The 18,381-nt window shown below is 30.2% G+C and overlaps 5 protein-coding genes across 6 annotated transcripts; 3 read left to right on the plus strand and 2 right to left on the minus strand.

Annotated features, from left to right (window-relative positions):
* The first annotated feature begins 1,785 nt into the window (after positions 1 to 1,785).
* On the plus strand, positions 1,786 to 8,743 carry LOC101509277 (cryptochrome-1-like). 2 transcript variants are annotated; one of them, XR_003472414.2, is made up of 6 exons: positions 1,786 to 2,764; positions 3,400 to 3,621; positions 3,737 to 4,443; positions 5,233 to 5,896; positions 6,522 to 6,590; positions 7,698 to 8,743. XR_003472414.2 is itself a non-coding variant. In XM_073367838.1 (6 exons), the coding sequence occupies exons 2-6, from the start codon at positions 2,455 to 2,457 to the stop codon at positions 6,536 to 6,538; spliced, it is 1,920 nt and encodes a 639-aa protein (XP_073223939.1). In that variant the 5' UTR covers positions 1,787 to 2,266; position 2,454; the 3' UTR covers positions 6,539 to 6,726. The 2 variants fall into 2 exon arrangements, 1 of the variants encoding a protein (XP_073223939.1); XM_073367838.1 differs by lacking the exon at positions 7,698 to 8,743 and having other exon boundaries at positions 1,787 to 2,266; positions 2,454 to 2,764; positions 6,522 to 6,726.
* Positions 6,658 to 9,061, minus strand: LOC101508965 (1-aminocyclopropane-1-carboxylate oxidase homolog 1-like). Its single transcript, XM_004495324.4, has 3 exons — positions 8,465 to 9,061; positions 7,692 to 8,013; positions 6,658 to 7,168 (listed from the first exon to the last, which is right to left on the minus strand). The coding sequence occupies exons 1-3, from the start codon at positions 8,983 to 8,985 to the stop codon at positions 6,914 to 6,916; spliced, it is 1,098 nt and encodes a 365-aa protein (XP_004495381.1). The 5' UTR covers positions 8,986 to 9,061; the 3' UTR covers positions 6,658 to 6,913.
* A 1,057-nt stretch (positions 9,062 to 10,118) lies between these two features.
* LOC101509822 (probable aspartic proteinase GIP2) lies at positions 10,119 to 12,160 on the minus strand. Its single transcript, XM_004495327.4, has 2 exons — positions 11,750 to 12,160; positions 10,119 to 11,215 (listed from the first exon to the last, which is right to left on the minus strand). Exons 1-2 carry the CDS (start codon positions 12,114 to 12,116, stop codon positions 10,251 to 10,253), a joined length of 1,332 nt encoding a protein of 443 aa, XP_004495384.1. The 5' UTR covers positions 12,117 to 12,160; the 3' UTR covers positions 10,119 to 10,250.
* A 3,711-nt stretch (positions 12,161 to 15,871) lies between these two features.
* LOC101505208 (PRA1 family protein D-like) lies at positions 15,872 to 16,339 on the plus strand. The gene has a single exon (XM_004495405.4). The coding sequence runs from the start codon at positions 15,872 to 15,874 to the stop codon at positions 16,337 to 16,339; it is 468 nt and encodes a 155-aa protein (XP_004495462.1).
* A 360-nt stretch (positions 16,340 to 16,699) lies between these two features.
* LOC101510136 (PRA1 family protein D-like) lies at positions 16,700 to 17,692 on the plus strand. The gene has a single exon (XM_004495328.4). The coding sequence runs from the start codon at positions 16,790 to 16,792 to the stop codon at positions 17,327 to 17,329; it is 540 nt and encodes a 179-aa protein (XP_004495385.1). The 5' UTR covers positions 16,700 to 16,789; the 3' UTR covers positions 17,330 to 17,692.
* The last annotated feature ends 689 nt before the right edge of the window (positions 17,693 to 18,381 follow it).

Here is an 18,381-nt window from a genome sequence, read left to right on the forward strand (position 1 = left end):
ATATATTTTTATTGTTGTTTTTTTGTTGATATATATATATATATATATATATATATATATATATATATATATATATATATATATATCTTGAGAAAAAAAATTTATTATTTTTTCTACAATTTTTTTTTTGAATATTTTATTATTTGTATTTTTTAGATCAAAGTTTAAAGAAAATTGAAATTATTATTTCTCAAACTGTTTTTTATTCAAAAGAGACTCGATTTTTTTGAATTTTTTATAAAAGAAAAATCTCAATCTATTTTTAGAAAAATTATTTGAAAAAAGTTTGTATTTTTTTTTAAAAAAAAATATTGAGAATTTTTGTATTTTTTCTTAGAAAATTTTTCTGAAAACAAAAATCTTGAAAAAAATATTGGTTATAGTAACATTACTTACAAATATAACTGATTTTGTGAAATCAAATTCAATTATATAAATTGATTATTATGAATAATTTTTATATTGATGTGGATTGATTACCTAGATATAGAGTTTATTCACAATCCTAACAAAGATTAAAAAAAATCAGGTTTATATTGGAATGCTCGTACTTTAGTGGTTAATTTGGCATTATGGTCTCTAAGGGACTCTTTGGTATAAGAGAGATTGTAAAGAGAAAAATAAAAGAGAAGAAAAAAAAAACAATTTATTCGATTTAATTGAACATGAAAACAGAGGAGAGTGATAAAAAATGTCGAGATCCCCCCACTTTTTATTTATCCTCTTAATTGCAAATAAAGTGGGATGTTTTTTTCTTAACATTCCACTTTTATCCTCTTTTTTGTAATGATACTTATATATATATATATATACAAAAGACACTTGAGTTATTATAACGTAAAAAAATTATTTTATTGAAACTTATGAGATAAAATATTTGTGATTATTTTAAAATAAAATATAATTGAATAGTTTAGATACTGATAAATTTTTTTTTATAAAAAATTTATAATTAACTTAAATAATATATATATATAATACATAAATCAAAATTTAATGGTAATTTTTAATTAAATTTGATATTTTAGTATTTTCAAAATTAATCAATATTTATTCTCTATTTCTTTTATTTCAAACAATACATTAAATCAATTATATTTCTCACTTCTTTCTTTCTTTTTTATTTAATTTTACGGTGAAACATACTTTACAGATGATATTATGTTTCACAAATGGAAGCCCGTTGACACTAACATGTACCATCATCATATTTCAGTTTAGATTTTTCTAAAATTCTCTCACAATTGCACCTGTTTTTCTTCAATCTAGATTTTTCTTAAAGAGTGATAAAAAAAAACTAACATCATATTTTAACATTATAGAAAAAACATTACACCTTCGTAACCTTCTTTTTTACATTTTAACCGACCATGTTATTTTTATAAAAAGAAAATTTAAAGTAAAATAACAGCGCTCAATTTAAAGATTAATGTCTTAACAGATTTATATTATCGGGAAAAAAAGAATAAATATAATTCAAAAAGTCAAATGTATCCAAATTTTTCTAATGATTACATAATTTCTTTTGAGAAAGATATGTTACATTTCATACACAATTATCAACGTACAAGTTACGACTTCTCTTATTTTTTATAAGAAATATCAATTAGTAAGTTCTTAAGATTATAATAATTTAATAATAGGAAATTGTGTATTTCACGTATTAATACATCAATTTACATGTTTTACCCCTCAAATAATGTTTGGTGAAATTTGGTCCATACTATGGAAGGTGCTAGTAGCCCCTCGTAGTGACATGTTCCATGTTCCATGTTCTTATCCTTTTGTCCCTACTAATGATCATACATTCATATGTGTCTGTCTCCCACTATCATCACTATACATCCCCTTCTCATTCCCATGTGACCTCCACGTGATCATCATCTACTTTTCCCACCTCTCCATGCTAATATTGCTACCTACACCTTTTCATTATTTGATAAGATTTGGTGCTTTCCTGTCTCAATTTCTTCTTTCTTATATACTTCTCAAGTTTGAACAAATTTATTACTCTCATCTCTTCTTTAATATTCAAACAAAACGGTTTATTTTGTTATATAATAAATAATTTATTTTTCTTGATAACTTTCTTTATTGTTTATGATTGTGCCTTATTATTATTATTATTCTGTATCTAATTTGTGCCCTTCAAATTGGTGAGAGTGACATGTTGTGGGGAACCCTTCCCTTCCCTTCCAGAAAGCAAAGTGGTATGCAAGTTGGACATACAGATAAGCTGTTAGGTCAATTTTAGAAGTGATTCAAGGTTCTTATCCTATGCTGCTATAGATATCTTTTTCTTTTTTCACAAAATTTCAGATCCAATATCTAGGGTATCAATTTTCATTTTTTAGATATTTTATGTTAGATAAGAAAAACCATTATGAACTCTTTGATTTAATGCTTTTGAGTTTAAGAAACTTTTTTGGCCATGCAATGAAATTTTGAAGCAGTATGGGAAGCAACAGAACCATTGTTTGGTTTAGAAGGGACCTAAGAATTGAGGACAACCCTGCACTAGCTGCAGCTGCAAGGGATGGTTCTGTATTCCCTGTGTATATATGGTGTCCTAAAGAGGAACAACAATTTTATCCAGGAAGAGTTTCAAGGTGGTGGTTGAAACAGTCTCTTGTTCACTTGGATCAGTCCTTGAAATCTCTTGGAGCTAGACTTGTGTTCATCAAAACTGATAGTACTCTCAATGCTCTTTTGGAGTGTATAAATGCTATTCAAGCTACAAAAGTAGTGTTTAATCATCTCTATGGTAAGTGGTGCTGTCCATAAGGTAGTTTGTATAACTTTATTAGAACTAGAATTATGGATTAAATGTTTTTGCTAGTTTTGATCTGATTCATGTTTGTTTCCCCTTAATATTTTGGATCTTTAAAAATTGATGAATCAAGCTGGCTTTTTTCTTTCTTTCTTTTTATTAACAACTTGGAGGAGGTTTAAATAGAGAAGATAATATGAAGTATTTATGTAAACTATAGTATGTTTGTTGAGACTCAAATGTGTAAGCTAAGCTTTGCATGTTTAAGGCATTATATCACTTATGTTTGTCTAATTAATTATTGAATATACCAACATTATGTTGGTATGATGGAACTGGACTCGTATCCCTTAAGCAAGGTCTCCGGTTCAAATCTTGTGGATGAAAAAACGTGGTTCTCTAAGAGATTAGTCATGGCAAAGTCAGTGGATACTTTGCATCAATCTATGGTTACAAAAAAAAGTTAATTTAGTTTTTTAGAGGGAAGCTTTGATTAGTTGAGACATTAGAATGAACCGGACTTAGCAGAACTTCTCTATAATTAACAAAATAATAATTTCCAGATATGTTTGTTTACAGTTCAATGCTAGTCAGTTGACCGACATTTTGTACCATGATTATTTTATCAGACCCTGTTTCGCTTGTTCGCGACCACAACATCAAAGAAAAACTAGTGGAACTTGGCATATCTGTGAAAAGCTACAATGGAGATCTTTTGTATGAGCCTTGGGAAGTCTACAACGACAAGAGACATGCTTTTACAACCTTCAATCCTTTTTGGCAGAAATGCTTGCACAAGCAAATGGAACCTGTTTCACTTATCCCTCCATGGCAATTAATTCCAGCTGAAGGTATGCACATTACCATGATTGTTAATTTGTATCAGGTTTTTGCTAGAGTTTGATAAAGTATCATTGAGGAAACTAGCAGCAATGTAATCAAGTTTTCTTCTGCTGTTGATGACAGGAAAAGTTGAGAAATGTTCAATAGAGGATCTAGGTCTCGAAAATGAATTAGAAAAACCAAGCAATGCTTTACTAGGACGAGCGTGGTCTCCAGGTTGGAGCAATGCTGACAAGGCTTTAACAGAATTTATGGACAAGCATCTACTTCACTACTCGATGAATAAGCAAAAGGTTGGTGGAGACTCCACCTCACTCTTGTCCCCGTATCTTCATTTTGGAGAGTTGAGTGTGAGGAAAGTTTTTCAAACCGCACGTGTGAAGCAGATATCGTGGGCAAATGAAGGCAACAGTGTTGGTGAAGAAAGTGTTACTCTTTTCCTCAGGGCAATTGGACTTAGAGAGTATTCGCGTTATCTTTGTTTCAATTTTCCCTTCACTCATGAGAGAGCACTTCTTGGGCACTTGAGTTTTTTCCCTTGGAATGCTGATCCTGCTAACTTTAAGACTTGGAGGCAAGGTAGGACAGGATATCCTTTAGTTGATGCAGGAATGAGAGAACTTTGGGCTACAGGATGGATGCATAACCGAATAAGAATAATAGTTTCGAGTTTTGCTGTGAAAATGTTGCTTCTACCTTGGAAATGGGGAATGAAGTATTTCTGGGACACACTTTTGGATGCTGACCTTGAATGTGATATCCTTGGCTGGCAGTATATCTCAGGAGGCTTACCAGATGGTCACGAGCTTGAGCGCTTGGATGATCCTGAGGTTTGTCATCTTTTCCTTCATTGAAAGGTTTCCTACATAGAAGCAAAAACTTATATTTGGCAAAATTTATCTTTTTTGTTTCCGTACTCACTTCAGTGGATTTTATATCTGTCAAAGTGGATCACTCGATGCATATCTTATTTGTGTTTAACATGGGTAATTTGATGTCCGTTTTTTATTATAGGAATTTTTTTTGATACTCTGATTCATGTAATAGTAGGCATACCAGTTTGTATTTTGAAATTTTATTTTGACTATTTCTCTGATTCAATACTCATGGCTTTCATGATTCTATTTTCCTTTCAAAAGCTCTGTAGATAAGTAGTCGTAATCCTAACTTAGCATTACTATAGTAGTTGAAAAAGATCTTTTGCTACTATGCATTTCCCTCTTAACTAAGACAGGTATTACTTTTTCTTATATAGTGAAAAGATTTTAATTTTCTTTTTTGTTGTCAGCATCACATCTGAGTAAATTCTACCCACTTCAGATTCTAGAACGAACCTAACAATAAGACTAATGCTTTCACTTCTTGTTGAGTATGGGTCATATTCACCGGTAAACTTGTAAACTGGAATGTAGTTTTTAAACAAAGCTTTGTACTCTGTATAAAACTAATGCATTGCATAAAAGAAAACTACAATAGTCACAGCAGGTTGGAGACGTAGTCCCAATTGGACAAACTCCGTGATCAATAGTTCTATTCTTGTGTGTTTATTTATCTGCTAACTTTAGAACTGAATTTGCTATTCCAACTCTTCTCTAATTTTGGTCTCATTGTACGAACAGATTTTAGGAGCTAAATTTGACCCAGAAGGAGAATATGTAAGGCAATGGCTACCTGAGTTAGCAAGGATGCCAACTGAGTGGATCCATCATCCTTGGAACGCACCACTTAACGTGCTTAGAGCATCAGGAGTTGAGCTGGGTCAAAACTATCCAAAGCCAATAATTGATATAGATTTGGCCAGAGAAAGACTAACTCAAGCCATATTCAAGATGTGGGGAGCCGAGGCAGCAGCAAAAGCTGGTAGCTCAGATGCAAGGGATGATGAAGTTGTTGTTGACAACTCCCACAGTATTGAAAATCTAGACATTCCAAAAGCTGTGTTTCAAGGCAAGGCTCCATGTGCTTCTATTTCAGCTAATGATCAGAAGGTGCCAGCCCTTCAGGCTGTTCAGGATCCCAAGAATGAGTTACCTATTAGGAAAAGAAGAAAATGTATGGAAGAGAATGGAAAGAATCTTGAAAATTCAGTAAATCATGAAAATGATAGTAGGGTGTCAAACGCTGACCAAGACACTTGTTCTACAGCTGACTCTTCTTCAAGTAAGAAACAGTGTTCTACAAGCACTTACTCTTTTTCTGTTCCACAACAGTGTTCCTCATCTTCAAATCTAAAATGGCCATGGCAAGAGCAGGTTGACATGGAGCAGAGTTCAGGGAAAGATGGTAAGCATGATGCTTATATTTCCAAATGAGAAAAGAGAAGAAAATACAAACTCACACAAATAAATCACTAGAGCAGTATATTTGAATAAATGTTTGTGATAATATTTGTACTCAAGCTAAAACTTCAAAACTGGATACTTCAATAGCTTAATACACTAGTATTGAAAATATCTGGAAAGGAAAAAACTATATGAGTACTGACACTTCAGATTAAAGACATGTCAGGTGTCCAAACATGACACCAACAACTATGGTTATATTTAATCGTTTTTATTTTCTCAAACTATTATTGGTACCTACATGTCAGTATTAGTGTTAAGTATGATGTCCGTGTCTATGAGTATTAGTGTTAAGTATGATGTCCGTCTCTATGTGAGTGCTATGCAATAGTGTTTAACCCATGATGCTTCACTTTTGCAAAAAAATGGATGCTGTCTTCGGCACAGTGCATTGTAGTACTCTTTAGTTTCTACTTCATTGTGATTCATATTTTCTTTATTGAGAAATCCTGATTTCTGTAATTCTATTGACTGATTTACAATGATGTTTTTCTTTCACATTATTTTTTTTACTCTTAGTTGGATTTGTGTGCTACTAATAAATAAGAATCTCCTTTTTTTCGCAGGCGCAACAGGAGGTTAATGCTGTCCTTATTTATAAATCTAGTAGCAGCTGCAATGCTTCTCAGAAAATGGTGCCATTAACTAAGCTTATACTGTTTTATGTGGCTATATTCTCAATAAAAGGTTTTGAAAATCCAATTGAAACAATAGCCAACATTGTATATTACACAATAAATAAATAAATTATTCTGACCGTTTTGTATACAATCTCCCTAAACTAGTATTCTACACAATAAATTATTCTCACTAGGCATAAGTCAAGGTGCCTTTACCTTGTTTTGTCTTTAGTACTTGATGCTGATTATTTATATAATCACTACATACTGAACATTATAGTGGAAGGCACTAGTTACAACCATGATTAAATGCTTCAATTTAATTCTCAATAGTTACTTCACAACCTGAAAGGCTGCAAGGAAGAGTTTCCATCAAGGCCTTTTTCATAATAATGTTCTAAAACATCTTTCACAGTACTGTCTTTATAGATTGGTGGATTTTCTTCTGATAACAATTCCTTTATGGGACCAACAACCTTGGATTTACCCTCTGATGATGAGTTCACAAAGAAGCTTGCTATGGAAATTCTAGGACCTGTATGCTTGGATAAAACCCGGTGATAAACACTTGTGAACATGTCATTTGTTAAAAGCTGCAAAGGAGATTGATAAACAAATATATCCATTATTGTTGCAATTCAAAGGAATTAAATATAGATGGTCATGATAATTTTATGTTGATTGTTGAATAAGATGTCTAATGAACCAATAAAGATGGATGATAATATTGAGGGAAATGGATGTAGGAAAATGAAAAAATCGTTCCATTGAAAGTAACAATTGAAACATTGAGACTCTTAGAATTTGGATGAGACTAGTCGGTAAGGAGAGAGATGTTCACCAAAAATCAGATATCTTGATGTAAAAACTTTGAGACAGAGTTAATGAAATATATATAGTAGAAACCAATAGCATTGGTCCCTATGATGAGGCATGGTTGGTTTTTATTCAATTGTAAGTGTTTTAGCCCTGCTTCCATTAAATTTTATCATTACCATACAATTTTTTCTAAGTTTTCTTTGTTACAAACGAAAAAAACTATAAATGTCATGTCACAAGAAAATACATAAAGTTTATTATTATATAACTGAAGTGTATACATTTAACATCACTTACCTGCAGAATATCACCAATGTTAACGACAAGAGATCCGTACACCGGAGGAACATCAACCCATCGATTCTGATGAAGAACTTGAAGACCACCAATCTGGTCTTGCAGAAGAATTGTCATGAAATCACTATCAGTGTGCTTGGAAGTGCCCATAGTTAATTCAGGTTCAGGGCATGCAGGATAGTAGTGACCCAGAAGAAATTGTCCTTCTTCTGAGACTAATTGTTTGAGGTAACAAGACTCAAGGCCTAAAGCTTCTGAGAATAGCTCAAAGATTGTAAAGCCTAAGGCTCTTACTTTCTTTGAATATTCAATCACAATGTCTCTGCGAATGCAATTATACAAACTTGACTTGTGAGTCAAGGAAGGCCTCCTATTTATAAACACATTTTCAAACTATATTTTATATGATGTAAAACTCTCAACAATCATTAATTAGTATCATTTTTGGTACAATAATCTTTGTTAACAAAAAGTCTTTAGTGGAGTAGGAGTTAAGTGGAGGACTAATATATATAGAGCAGTTGAGATGCAAATTAATAAGGGTATTGCTTGAAAAAATAATTAATAATCTAAATTGACAAATAATTTGAAGCAGAAATATTCTAAATAGAACATTTAACATGAGACGAGTGTGTACAAAAAAAATTCAAGTCACCCATTGAAAAGATATAAAACATAAAAATAGTTTATAAAAAAGACAATCACCGCTTTACAAGTCAAGTCGGTTTTGTTTCGATGAGTTTGGCCGGATCGAAAAATAAAACAAACATTACCTACATACATGTGGTATTTCTTCTGGACTAGGAGGATCGGGACTTATAAAAAATGCAATTGAATCCCTCCAGTTAGCAGCAGGGTCCTGAAAAAGACTACCATTAGAGAAATATCTAACTTTCTTATTTTTATCCCTTGTATAGAATACTTTCCTTGCATCAGCTTCTTGTTCATGAAACCTACATATTCCACTAATCATCTCATCCAAAACACTAACTTCAATACCATGATTAACCACTTGAAAAAAACCCCACTCCTTGCATGCACTTCTAATCTTGTCAACCACCTCAACATGCAAACATGTGTTTGTGTGTATATCTTGAAGGTCTATGATAGGGACAATGAAGCTGGAAGAGGTGTGGTTCAAGTTGAGTTTTGGAGAATGGAACATGAGTGGAATCTTTGTTGTACATGTTCCTGATTCTAAGAGTCCTTTCACACCAAGTTTTGAATCTTCAAAGGCTTGTACTTCAGCTTTTCTGTCATATGTGAAAGTGGAACTGTTATTTGCCTCTACCATGATGGGAAAGTAGCAGAAAATAAAATGTTATGTGTTTATGCAATGAATCTGAAGTCAACGATGATAATGCTCAACTCTAAATATAAAAGAAGATTGAGAAGTGATGACATAGCCGCCAACATGGAAATACAGGCACATTTTATATTTTATATTCTACGAGCCAGTGGAATGAGTCGCTGAGATAAATAATTTTAACCTTTTTTTTTTAGATTGTGTCTTTATGACACTTTTTAGTAATTCCAAAAGTAGAATTTTTTTTATCGAAATAAACAATTTTTGAACTTTTAAAAAGTTGAATAACACAAGTTCTAATATAAAATTTCTATGTTTAATATCTTAAAATGTATAAGTTAATATATTAGTCTTTGTTTTTCTTTTCAAATAATCACGTGTTTGATACTTGACCGATTTTAAAATCATTTGATTAGAGAGATCAATATCTTAAACAAATCATAATTATCTCTAGATATTAGTTTTTTTTAATATACAAATGTTAATGTTAGTAGGCTAATAAATTAGTAGGTTATATTAATTTTTGGGTTTTAAACCTTAAATCTTCTGGTTTGAGTACTCTTCAATGTCCCTGAATGACATCTTGATTTTAAAAAAAGTGCTCAGCATTAACTGAAGTAATAACCAATCATAGCTGGATGTCACCATTTCTTTTCCATTTTTTATACTTAGCTTACCAATTGCAGTGCGGACTAGTATATTGTTGAACAACATACTTTAATTCATGGTGACGTTGAATAGTATTGTTTTCATTCTTCTAAATAGAAAATCATTTCATTCATGTCTATTTTTCATTTTAAATTTACCTTCAGTTTTAGTATAATATTATGTCTCAAACTGAGGTTAGAATAAAAATCAAATAAAAAATAATCTAAAATGTAACATGCATTTATCTATTTCATTTTAATCTTCAAAATCTTAAGATATTAAGTAAATGGGCCACATCCGAACTTCACAACCTCTCAACTCAAGTATGATTCTCGTTCTCCCAATAAACCGAACTACATTCTGATACCACTTATTAGAAAGTCCAAAAATACGAGAATAATAATGGACTAAATATTTTAATTTCAACACTTAACACATTTATAGTCAATGTAAAACTAATCACACATAGGAAATTTGAGCCAAATACCAGTCTTTATTTTGCAACTAAAGAAATTAAATTTTGTGAGGCTATACATCAATAGAACCTCACTTATTCACCACCTAGTTTATACACACATGCATAGATTATACAATAAAATCAAGTTCTAAACAGAGGAGGTAAAATTAAAGTTGTCACAATTGGTATGCTCCAAGAAGAGTGAACGAAAACCAAGCCTTGAAGCAGCCAAATCAAATTGCAAAAAATTATTCTCCAATTGATGAGCTCCAATAGTGATAGAAGTCATTGGTTTAGAACCACCAACCACAAAACCAACTTGAGATGCTTTTGGATTTGATCCAGCATCCACAAAACCCAAACAAATCACATCATTCTCAAGTGACACCATTGAATTAGCACCAATAATACTCCATAAAACATCCTCATTCTGCAACACAAAATCAATAGAAGGCACACCTGGTCCCATTCTTGAAAAACTAATGTCTTTTGTTGCAAAACATGTTCCAAATGGTGCTACTGGTTCAACAGTAGGTGCACCTAATTCCTTCACAAAAGCATCAACAACAGCTTTATAGATTGAAGTTTCCATTATAGTGTAAGGATTAACAGTACTAATTTTAGTTCCACCAACACCATTTTTTGTGTCTATTTTCAAAAGGGTTTTGTTCAAAGGTACATTTTTACCAGAAACTCTAATAGATTTCACATCAATGAAATACTCATATGATGGTTCACCCAAGAAAGAACTTGGAGAAGTGCTAAAAGGGTTTGTGACAAGAGGTGTGAAAGTTAGAGTCTTTGAAACATCCATGTTCAAATTATAAGGTCCATCACCAAAGAAAAGTACACCCTTTGATCTAGTGGAAGAACCCAAACAAATGGCAAATTTTCTATTGAAACTGAAAGCTGATGAAAACTGAGAAAATATTGAAACTTTAGTCCTTCCTAGACCAGCCATGCCTTTGACACCCTTAGCAAGATCCTTTTGTACAACATTTGAACCACAAATGAAGAGAAAATTTGGAACAGAAACTACTCTCCCAGGATTGTTTCCATCGGTGGATTGAACAGAAACAATGTCTGAATGAATGTCACCATAAGATGACACACCTGTTATTAGTCAAATTAGTTAGTTATATAAGTTAAACACAATAATTAGTTATACTAAAGCTCTATTTCGCAAAAATAGTGGATATGTTAGCTAATAGTCGATGAGTTTATAGCATATAACAGATAAGTTAGATAATTTAATTTGAAATGTTTATTAAACTTAGTGGTTAAACTAACTGAAAAGTATAAAATAACATAAACAGATATATTTTTAATATTTAAATTTTTTCAATTAAGACAATAAAGATAAAAATGAAAGAAAAAAAATGAAACGTTGTATCCTATAATTTTAAATGCTATTTCAAGTAGCTTATTAAAAGCACTACAAACTTAAAATTATATATCTATGAGAAAAAATAGTTACCAAATAGGATTATTAGCTTAAACGTTATAAATTATCGGGTATAAACTTGTTTTTCATTAACTATATAAGTCTTATGTATTTTCTTTTATGTAAACCATTTTAGCATAACTCAATATAATTTCCATTGAAGTTATTTCAGTGATGGATAATTCTATCGAGAAAAGTAATACCTGTGATAGTGTTGGTTGGTGAACGAGCACATATGTTTTCACTATTGCAACCATGTGAAGCGAAGAGTGAGCATTGAGAAGAGGTGCAAAGGGTTGGTTTTGAAGTGGATGAGACATAATTACCCTTTTCACAGTTGACCCATAAGTAGCCACCGCCAAGATCAATGGTTAGTTTGATTGGTACAAGTGGTGTTCTTTGTTTGATTTGAGTTACATATTGTGGTGTAGTTGAAGAAATGTCTTTGGTGATTGGAAGAACAAGTGCTTTTGGTCTCAAAGATGTTTGAGCTGTGGAGGTGGAGATTATCAAAGAGATAATTGATAAAAGGGTCAATAATTTAGTTGAAACAACCATTTCAACAAGCATCAAAAATATAAATATAAGAGAGAATGTGTAGTATAATCAAAATGAATGAAGAATGTTCACTTATTTATAGGTTTCTTATGTGCTTCTATCTCACCATCAACGATATTTTAATTAGAAAAATTTATCTCAAAATCAATATTATTTATAATTTTTAATGGTTATTTTATACATTACTTTTAAAATATTATTATATTTTGTAATGATAATATTAAAAAATCTATCAATATTAAACAATGTTAATTGTGATGAGAAGGATGAAGCAAGACTTTTCTTATGCTGCAATTGCAAAGATGACATGTACGGGTTTCATTTCAGCACACAGATGATTGATGGGGTGTCAACAATAGCAACTGAGTTGATTCAATGAAATGGTTTGCGTGTTTTACTTGTTTTTGGATCATTCATTGTTTTGCAGTATGGAAAGATCTAATGAATCGGTGGCACTCAAAAGTAGAAATAAGATCAAAAGATAAGCTTGGTAGGTCGAATTGAACCGATATGAATATAATAAGTTAAAATTAATTTTTAAAATATTATATTAACACGTTACATCTTTATATATCATGTAAAATTAATTTTCTAACATCTCTAAAATTTATCTATTTTTAATTTTTATTTATATTAATTTTTTATTTATATTTTTATAATTAAAAAACTAATAATAAAAAATATAACTTCCATTATAAATTTAATTTAATTATTATTTACTTTTTTTAATTTATTATATATAAATACATTATAATATTTAGTTATATTTTAATCATTAAAATATAACAACTATAAATTACCACAAAATATATAAAAATATAATCATTATATATTAAAAATCAATAATCAAACTTGTGTAAAAAAATCCAATGAAGTTTAAATTAAAATAAATAATCAATATTTAAACACAGTCATTTAAGTAATATATAATGTGTGTTTATTTTTCTCTTATTAGTACTCGAAATATATTATATTCCTCTAATATAAAAAAAATATTTGTTTATATAAATTGTTCATGAAAATAAAAACACTCATTTTAAAATAGTAAACTTATAAATTTTATGAATGTTAAATCAAATTACAGTTTCAATTAATGGAAAAAATAATCAAAACCAAATAGCGATATCTTATCATTCACAACATTATTTTGTATTTTTGTGGTAAAAAATAAGACTTTGATTTTATTCATTATACACACTCTCCAACAAAATAATTAAATCAAAATATTTTTAAAAAGAAACACGTGACATAACACCTCTAATTAAGAATTATTTATCAAATGTTTAAATGGAAATAAGACATGAAATATATGAATCAATAGTTCATTCAATTAGTCAAATTAAAAAAAAAAATAATACTCAAAATTAAAATTAAAATAATGATCATATAAAAACAAATATGCATACAAATATATCTTGAATCAATGTTTGCAAAATATGTAGTCTATTTTTTATATGAAGAAAATATTTTATAATGATTGAATTTAAAACAAAACACATACAAACAATCACTCATATTTTTTTAATCATATTTTTTAGATTGATAATAACTCATTCTATTACAAACTTTTCAATTATTTCTATTTCATTTATTATTTTGCTATACAACTACTATTTTTATAAACTAAAAAACTTATATTAAAATATTTTTCTGATCAAATTAATACATTTATATACCATAAATATCATTTTCAAACATTTTAAAAAATTACATTGAAAGAAAATTTTAAATTTTTTATAAATTACAGGCACAAGTAATTATATTCTAGTTGAATTATTATTCACGAGTGTTTAAATGAAATGCACCTCACTTTAAACCAGTTTCATACTTTTTTTTCTTACAAGTAAACAAATTTCATAATTCATAATGAGATATATATTTAATGTGAGTTTATTGTTTCATCATCTCATTTTTAAAATGCACTAAACAAATTTTTTGTGTTATAATTATATATCATGTTTTGTTGTTTATTTTAATTTTATTTTTTTTAACAATTGTATCTCAAATATTTTTCGTCATCAATTTTCTTATCTGATTTTAAATTCATTCATATGTACTTTCTGAATTTTTGAATTAATTTTTGTATGCATATTCAAAATATTATAAAAATCTCTCTCGCAAAAATTTATAATTTTTTAACAAAATATAAATTAAATATATTTTTTTATCAAAAATTTAGAAAAATTAAAAATAAAATATGATATACTTATAAGGATTAAAAACTTCTTTAACCCTTTTAAAATGAATCTTTTTTATATATTTTTATTAAATCCTCTTATTCTCAAGATAATGGACTCTAGTAATTCAGTTCAACAAATAAGTTTATTTTTAATTGAAATTTATTAATCATTTAAAATCAATTATTTGATATTTTTTTAATTAGATCTTACTCTTGAATGAAATATAAATTAAAAAAATTTTAAACTAAATGTATCACGTTTTGAAATAATTCTTTTTACAGAGTATTTGAAAAGTTGAGAAATATATAATAAAAAATTTAATTAAATATATCAATTATTTGAATACAATTTTTTATATATATTTCATTTCAGATAAAATAGTAAGTAATAGAGTTTTATTAAATATTAACATAAAATTAATTTATATCAAGTATGTATATATTTTAACTTTATCTTCAAAATAGTTGCAGAGTCTCTTATAAATGTGAGTTGAATCTTGATATTTTAGCCGCCTATGTTTGAGAGAGGATTGGAGAGGACAAAATAATTTGTTTTTCTTTTTGAAACTAAATAAAAAGTAAAATATTTTTAGAAATAGTTGAAAAGTGATTAAAATGTTATATAATCACATAACGTGTAATTTTTTTATTTTTAAAATAGGTTTGATTTTAGTTTTGTTTCATCTATTATTAACAATTCATAAAATTGATTTTGATATTTTAAAAGTCGATAATTTTGATATTTTGTTCATATTTTTGAACTGAAAAATAATGATTTGTTATATTTTTAATGACATGAGATATAATTTTATGATATAAAACAATTTAAATATATTAATTATTTAAAATTTATTAACTAAATTAAAAATATAAAAAAAATCGAACTTAAAACTTAAGTTTATACGGTATTTTGTTCCAATTTTATGAGTATTAATTCTTTTATATAATTCGTATTATATATCCTGTTATTTAAAATATTTTAAGTAATATATTTAATTAAAAAAAATCAATACATTGAACTTTTTAAATAGAAGAACTAATTTTATAAATCAATACAAATAAAAAAATAAAAATTACAATTAAATATTTTAAATATATGTTAAAATATAAATTTAACTCCTCTAAAATTTTCTCTTAAATAGACTCTTATGTATCCAATGCGAACGGAGAAATCGATGCACTTATAATCATTTGAATATTTTATCCTTTTATTTTCAGTTGTAGAGACATTGTTAAATTGTTGGTAATCAAGAGACTCATAAATATTTTATAATTCTCCATTGGGTGCATTTGATCTTATTAGTCAAATTCCTATTGTCCAGATGGCTACATCCTACCGCCATAAATTTGCAACGGTAGGGTGAGAATGTTAAATTAGTGTGGTGCATATAACAAACAAAGTATGAAAAATAATATTTTTGGTCAAAGTATGAAATGGTTGACAATAATAAAAAGATGAGCATTGGGTGTGTTGGCCCAATTTTGAATATCATATACAACACAAAATTAACAGTAATTACGACGGTGGTATTTGACTGAGGAGAAAAGGAAACTTCGCTTTTGCTCTGTTTATCGTCACACTCGCACAATGTCCTCTTCTACTGAAACTCTCTCTAACTTCAAGGAAGCCGCACAATCCATCATGTCCACGCGCCATACCTGGAGCGAGTTCCTCTCACTCTCCGCCCTCACACTTCCTTCCTCATTCTCCGATTTCACCACGCGCATCGGTATCAATCTCACGCGCTTCCTCTTCCACTACTCCTTCATTCTCCTCTTCATCCTCCTCATCACCCTCGTCTACCACCCTCTCTCCATCCTCCTCCTCCTCCTCTCTTTCGCCGGCTGGTACTTCCTATTCTTCTCCCGTGACTCCGCCGAACCCTTCTCGTTATTCAACCTAGTAGCAGTTGACGATCGGGTCGTCGTTTTGGCTCTGGCGGTTTTCACTTTGGTTGTTATTGCTGTGACCGGCGTGTGGTTGAACGTCTTGTTGTCGGTTGTTGTGGCGGCTGGTGTTGTTTGCTTGCACGGCGCCTCTAAAATTTTCTCTTAAATAGACTCTTATGTATCCAATGCGAACGGAGAAATCGATGCACTTATAATCATTTGAATATTTTATCCTTTTATTTTCAGTTGTAGAGACATTGTTAAATTGTTGGTAATCAAGAGACTCATAAATATTTTATAATTCTCCATTGGGTGCATTTGATCTTATTAGTCAAATTCCTATTGTCCAGATGGCTACATCCTACCGCCATAAATTTGCAACGGTAGGGTGAGAATGTTAAATTAGTGTGGTGCATATAACAAACAAAGTATGAAAAATAATATTTTTGGTCAAAGTATGAAATGGTTGACAATAATAAAAAGATGAGCATTGGGTGTGTTGGCCCAATTTTGAATATCATATACAACACAAAATTAACAGTAATTACGACGGTGGTATTTGACTGAGGAGAAAAGGAAACTTCGCTTTTGCTCTGTTTATCGTCACACTCGCACAATGTCCTCTTCTACTGAAACTCTCTCTAACTTCAAGGAAGCCGCACAATCCATCATGTCCACGCGCCATACCTGGAGCGAGTTCCTCTCACTCTCCGCCCTCACACTTCCTTCCTCATTCTCCGATTTCACCACGCGCATCGGTATCAATCTCACGCGCTTCCTCTTCCACTACTCCTTCATTCTCCTCTTCATCCTCCTCATCACCCTCGTCTACCACCCTCTCTCCATCCTCCTCCTCCTCCTCTCTTTCGCCGGCTGGTACTTCCTATTCTTCTCCCGTGACTCCGCCGAACCCTTCTCGTTATTCAACCTAGTAGCAGTTGACGATCGGGTCGTCGTTTTGGCTCTGGCGGTTTTCACTTTGGTTGTTATTGCTGTGACCGGCGTGTGGTTGAACGTCTTGTTGTCGGTTGTTGTGGCGGCTGGTGTTGTTTGCTTGCACGGCGGATTGAGGAGGACGGATGAGGTTGGTTTGGATGATTACGAATCTCCGTACGGTCCTATGCTCACTGATGCTGGTCCCTATGCACCTGTATGATCATCTTCATTTTCATTCTTTAACGGTAGATTGGATTGAATTTAATTGAATTCACTAACAGCCTACAATTAATTTCTATTTTTCATTCTGTTATGCAATTTATTTATATTGTTGAAAGTAGTCGCCATGTAGTGGATTTAGGGTTTTGTGCATACAACTTAATTAATCAAAAATTAGAATACTTGTCTATTCCCTTTTGCTTCGGAGTTGTCGTCTATGTTAGTCTGATGTTAAGCTGATCTTTAGCTTTAGCATTGCTATGATATTGCAATGCAATTATCAATTTGATTCCTAAGCTATAGAACTTTAATGTGTACTCCTTCAAATATTTTAAATCTATCAAAGCTAGTCTTTGAATTATCATTCTCTCTCGTATTTTTAAAGCAATTGAGACATTATATTGATTAATGAATTAAAGTTTAGGGATTATTTTGTTCATGATCAAATTGATGAGAGTATAATAGTTTATGGACCAAATTAATGGTTTATTGATTACGATGGAGATTTTTTCTGGTAAAAGGTACATTAGTTTGCAGACATGCAATGATATATAGCTAGTTTGTCAGCTATTTTGATTTTGATAGATATGAAATGAAGACTGTTTTTTTTGTGTGAAGCATAATTCTAATGATGTCTAAAAGTGAGGAAACCATATAATATATATCTAATGTCAAATTATGATTGTTAAGTTTGTTGAAAAAATGTTTCACTTTATATGTATGGTTGGAATTGGAAATTAGAATCCATCTTATTTACATCAAGGTTCTTTCTCTGTCATGTTAAGAAGGCATATATAATGAATTGAAGGTAGTGGTCATTCATCCTGCATAGTTGATTTGATGCCTTTTGTTTTTAGATTGTAACTTGTAAAAATTAGGAGCATTTGACTTTAATCTTTTTACTGTATATATAACTGCTCCTGTTTGCTTGTATGTTGTTAGTGATTGGCTATCATCTTAGAAAAATCAGAGATTTTCCCTTTACATATTCTATATATTTTCTGATTATACCTCACTATTGTGTTCCCATTCCTCTAGGCTCTAAGTAATGTT

This window comes from Cicer arietinum, chromosome 4 (genome assembly GCF_000331145.2).
Source record: "Cicer arietinum cultivar CDC Frontier isolate Library 1 chromosome 4, Cicar.CDCFrontier_v2.0, whole genome shotgun sequence".
Classification (NCBI taxonomy): domain Eukaryota; kingdom Viridiplantae; phylum Streptophyta; class Magnoliopsida; order Fabales; family Fabaceae; genus Cicer; species Cicer arietinum.